At 45.6% G+C, this 5,047-nt stretch overlaps 1 protein-coding gene across 1 annotated transcript in view; it reads right to left on the bottom strand.

Moving 5' to 3' along the window:
- Positions 1-1,397: 1,397 nt before the first annotated feature.
- The window catches only part of CCT4 (chaperonin containing TCP1 subunit 4), a 5,432-nt gene continuing 1,782 nt past the window's right edge, over positions 1,398-5,047 (bottom strand). Inside the window, 10 exon segments of the mRNA XM_031058315.1 lie at positions 1,398-1,611; positions 1,881-1,994; positions 2,499-2,733; positions 2,820-2,950; positions 3,214-3,324; positions 3,630-3,726; positions 3,920-4,059; positions 4,390-4,522; positions 4,610-4,731; positions 5,017-5,047. The exon segment at positions 5,017-5,047 is cut by the window's right edge and continues 8 nt beyond it. Of these exon segments, the coding sequence (XP_030914175.1) occupies positions 1,594-1,611; positions 1,881-1,994; positions 2,499-2,733; positions 2,820-2,950; positions 3,214-3,324; positions 3,630-3,726; positions 3,920-4,059; positions 4,390-4,522; positions 4,610-4,731; positions 5,017-5,047 (1,132 nt within the window). The 3' untranslated portion in view covers positions 1,398-1,593.

Here is a 5,047-nt window from a genome sequence, read left to right as displayed (position 1 = left end):
GCTCCGTGCGCTCCGCCCCGCGGGGCGGCCCCGGGCGCGTTAACGCCCGCACCGAGCGCCGCTGGGCTGGGCCCCACTTGCCGTCGCTGCCCGTGCGGAGCTTTAGGCGACTTCTCGCAGGACTTTAGCGGGAACCTCCAATTCTCGCTGGCGAGCCCGCGGATTTTGCGCCCTCAAGTTATTAAAGAGGCTTTTTCCATCTTGATGTTTCTACTTCAGGTAAGCAATATCAGGGTAAGGCTAAACCGGGATAAACAGGAATATTCTGTCTGAGGAATATTCTATCCTAAACCAAGAGAAGCAGGAGCATTCTGTCCTAGGAATACTCTATCCTGAACCAGGAGAAGCAGGAGCATTCTGTCCTAGGAATACTCTATCCTGAACCAGGATAAACAGGAATATTCTGTCCTAGGAATATTCTATCCTAAACCAGGAACATTCTGCCTAGGAATATCCTATCCTCTATCAGGACAAGCAGGAACATTCTTCCTCTACAAAGAGGAATGAATGCTGGATGGACCTGTTTAATGTAGTGAAATTACAAATACTTTTTGTGATGAAATCACACACAATTGTTGTTGGAATTCTTGTAAAGAATTGTAACTGTGTGATAATGGGGGATGAAAGCTTTAATCATAGTACCTAAACTAAGATCATTGCTGGATGTGACCCTGTGGGGTAAGGCACTATTTGCAATTTTAAACAGGCCATGAATAATTTATGCAGAGCATTAATGCCTAAATCAATGGTCTAATTTATTAATTAGTAGTTGAGTTATTCTGTTTGTTCTACTTGGCAAGTCACAACAGCATGCCAACACCATGGTGGAAATTTCCTCAAAAGCTCCAGCTCCAACCAATCATGAATGGAAATGTGAGAAGAGAAGGAAGAAACACTCTCCTTTATACATTAAGAGGAATGGGGTTGTTTCAATAGAGCAATAATGGAGATTAAAGGGTTAATTTAAAATGTCAGGCTAAGAATTAAAAGTTGGGAAGCTAATTTCCATTATTATAGAGCAGTGTACTTTTGACTTCTCAGCAGCTTTGGGCAAGGCAATTATTCTGGGGGCAGGGGGAGGAAGGCCTGTGAAGAAAGAACACCCTCTGCAGGGCTCTGGCTCAGCGATGGCATCAGGAATCGCTGCAGAGCTCAGGAGAGCCAGGAATCCTCCTAGAGGCACCACTGAGGGCAGCACTACCACTCCCTCCCTCAGGGAGAGCTTTGGGAGAGGCAGCTCTAAGCCAGCCAAGTTACTGGAGTGCACTGCAAGGGTGCTTTTAGAATATATCACAAGAGGAGATCGGTCACCTTCAACTTTTCATCCCTAAAGTGGAGCAGAGAAAAGCAAATGTAACCAACTGTAACAAACCCCAACAAAATTATCCAGCAAAGAGTCAGGTAGACTACTGCATATTTATTGATAAAACAGCAATTTCTTTCTGAAAACCAACTGTTACTTAAGTTAAACCTGATCAAAGTACATCAGTCTCGGTGGAGTTTAAGACAATTCACACAGGCGCTTTTGGTGAGGAGTCCATACTCCAGCTACAGGGCAGGAGCTCAAGGCCTTGGTCCCCACCTGTGCTCAGCTTATCCTCGAGTGTTCACCTGCAGGGGGGACACAGAGTCAGGCAGAAGAAAGCACAGGATACATCACAACTCCTCCTTTGATAAAGATCCTGAGCTTTTAGTGACTTTAACTCCTTGCTTTATGGTACAGTATTTATAATTCATTACAAGGCTGAATGGTCTTAGGCAGCACACAAACTGAGAATACTCTACACAGTAACTGCATTTTGAAGTACAGCAAATGAATGACAAGGTGCTGGTGCTTGTGAAGGAAGGATAAGCCAAACCAGGAAGCCAACACCACTCACCACATCATCAATCTTGAGAATGCTGCGCACGGTCTCTGTGGCGAGGGTCAGTGCACTCAAGGACACCAGCAGAGGCTGCACCACCAGCTCCTCCAGGATGTTGGAAATGCCACCCTAGGGGAACAAGGAGCCTTCACTTTGTGCAAGACACACTACAGGCACATTTAGCACTTTTTTCTTTCAGCAGAATCCTGAGGGCAATCAACTCCTGGACTATCACAGGGCTTTCACCTGCAACAGGGGCATTACAGCACACATCTTCTCTCCCCAAGCACTTGACATATCCAGTCAAAATTAGCCAACAGCAAAGGTCAACAGTGCCAATTAAGAAAGCTACTCCCAACTTATAACCACCCTCCACTGCAGATCCTACTGATGGATCATTCTAAATGGATCTTTTGTTGTAGCTGAGATGCTTTGTGGAGATGTGAGACGTTTCCTGTCGTGTGCATAAAGCATTTAATATCTGCTATTATCAATGCTCAGAGTGAGCTCCTGAGAGAACAAGCTGTCATTTCCCTCTAATTTTAGGGAGGCTACCACCTTGCCCTCTCCCTAGTCCAACCCTTAGGTTAAGCATTTCCCCTGTAACACCCAGCTATTCCAACCCCTCGTTACCTTCCTGACGTTAATGCCAGCAGTTTTCTCTCCTTGGGCATGTCTGTTTCGGAGCTCTGTTACCGTGGAGATGGGGTTGAGCCCCGCGTTCTCAGCCAGGGTGGAGGGAATGACCTCGAGTGCGTCCCCGTAGGCACGGACGCAGTAGGAGTCCATCCCCTTCAGCGTCCGCGCGTACTCGTTCAGCCGCAGCGCCAGCTCGATCTCCGGGGCTCCCCCGCCAGCAATCAGAGCCCTGGGGCACAGGGATGCCCATTAACCTCACACCAGTGCACACACAAGCAGGCTCTAGGAGTTACTAATGACCCAGTGAGACGTTACCTTTTCTTCACTAAGCACCTTATGACACACAGGGCATCGTGAATGGAGCGCTCGGCTTCCTCCAGCACCAGTTTGTTGGATCCGCGGACCACGATGCTCACAGTTTTCCCAGGGTTTGTGCAGCCTGTGATCTAAAACATAAAACCAGGTACTGATGCTGGGGAACAAATAAAAGCTTGGGACAAAAAGACATTGCCATTGGCACTTTCAAATTCTGTAACAGCACTGATGTCTGGCCAAGCAAAACCATTGCACCACCAAAGCTGGTGGCTATTCAGAGCTTAGAAATAGGTACTTAAATGTAATAAATTCCACAGTAAAAAACATCAAAGCCACCAGTTATTAAAACTGCAGCCAGATGTTAAGTAGGATTAACATTTTGTCCCTCACTCACCTTTATTAGTTTCCCAGAACCGTTCAAGTTGACCTCCTCTGCCAGCTCAGCAGAGCCCAGCATGTCAGGGGTGAACTGGTCAATGTGAGCCACAGGCTTAGTTCCAATTGTCTGAAAAAATAATGGGAAAAAAAATTAATCCAGAGGCTGACTGCAGAGTCAGCAAGTACACTGCCTGTTGTTCTTCTGCATATGACAGTAAAATGCAGAAGGGACTGTAGCTTTTTGTCCTGAATCCTTCTATAGAAGTGTGACTGCTCAGCAGAACAGGAATCTTTTTTAGTGCAATGCCTGCTCTTGCATTATAGTCAAAACATGAAACCTGTGAAAATGTCACAATAAACTGGCCCTGGCTGGACAGTTAGTTTTGGAGCAGATTTTAAAACACTGCTGCTCATTTATATGACCCACCTTACCTTACATATAAACTCAATGTCCTCTCTTTCAATGTCTTTAACCACCATGATCTTAACTTTGTTCAGAAAATGGAGGGCCAGGTCACTGAGAGCATCCCTGAAAATGAGAGGGAAGGAGTCAGGTCCCAGTGCTCAAATTCTTCAGAGTACAAAGCGAGGATGTCATCAAACTCAAAATACAGACAGTGCTGCTGCTTTCTACAGGCACAGGCACTGCTACTCTGCCAAGTGTGGCTGTGTTTGGCATCAGTTCTCCACACAATAACAACAGTGCCTGGGTATTAACATACCTCAGGATGGACTTCTGAATGAGCAGCACATTGCAGCCAGCCTTCTTGATCTGCTTCACCAGGTTCAGGATGTAGGCTCTCTCCTCACGCAGCACTCTGTCCATTTGAGCATAATCAGAAACAACAATCTGGTTGTCCATCTGTTTCAAGTTAAAAAGAGAAAAGCAAGTGTCAAAATGTGTGTAAAATGCTGTAATTCCAAACAAATAAGCATAGCAGCAAAATACTATTAGAGATAGCTCAGGTAACACTGAATTGAAGTTTAAGCCATTTTTAATGTAATTTAAAACATAATTTATAATTTAAACAATTTTTTATACCAACTGTAGTGTTTTATAGGACCCAGCAGCCCATAAGTTTAGCTGTGGCACAAAGTTGACACCACAGCATCTAAAAAAACATTTGTTATTCTGTTTTCTTGTCCCAAGTCCTAGAGGATGAGGATTTGCTCTAGCCACAGCCTGACTTACATCTGTCTTTGGAGCAGACAAGCAGAACTGAATGAGGCCAATTTTGGCTTTTTCCACTCTGGTTACTCCGGTGTTTGCCACCTTCTGGGTCAGGACGAGTCCCTCAACCAGTTCACAATCATCAATTGTGCCCCTGAAACAAACACAACCCATCACTGGAGCACTCTGGGAAAGTGAGTTCACAGAGACAAAATCTGTCTATTTACAAATTGTTTCTTACCCCAGCTTCTTAACAATTTTAATATCTCTGAGGTCCACGCTATTGGCTGTAGATGGGTCAATCACCTTCATCACTGCATCCACACTCATTGGAGAAAGTAAACTGGAATACTGACACACAACCTAAGGGATTCAGCAGTACAGAAACCATGGTGAGAGGCTTCACACTGATGAACAGCAGTTTCACAGCAATATTGTCATTGTGTTTCAGTATTTGATGCCAGAATTTTGAAACAAAGATGTCTTAACAAGGAATCTCCTTCATGGCTGCTCCGTGGCAGGGACAGAGCAGTGATTCCAGGGGAAACCCACCCCAGGGATGTGCAGAACATGGAACTGCTCTTTCTCAGAGCTGACAAGCTGCAGGGCCTGCCTGGGCTGGAGCTGCCAGTGCAAGTGCAGCTGTACCTTGGAGTTGAGGGAGGTGGTTGCACTGTTC

Source organism: Geospiza fortis, unplaced genomic scaffold, assembly GCF_000277835.1.
Source record: "Geospiza fortis unplaced genomic scaffold, GeoFor_1.0 scaffold275, whole genome shotgun sequence".
Taxonomy (NCBI): Eukaryota; Metazoa; Chordata; class Aves; order Passeriformes; family Thraupidae; genus Geospiza; species Geospiza fortis.
This window is presented reverse-complemented; position numbering and strand designations above follow the sequence as displayed.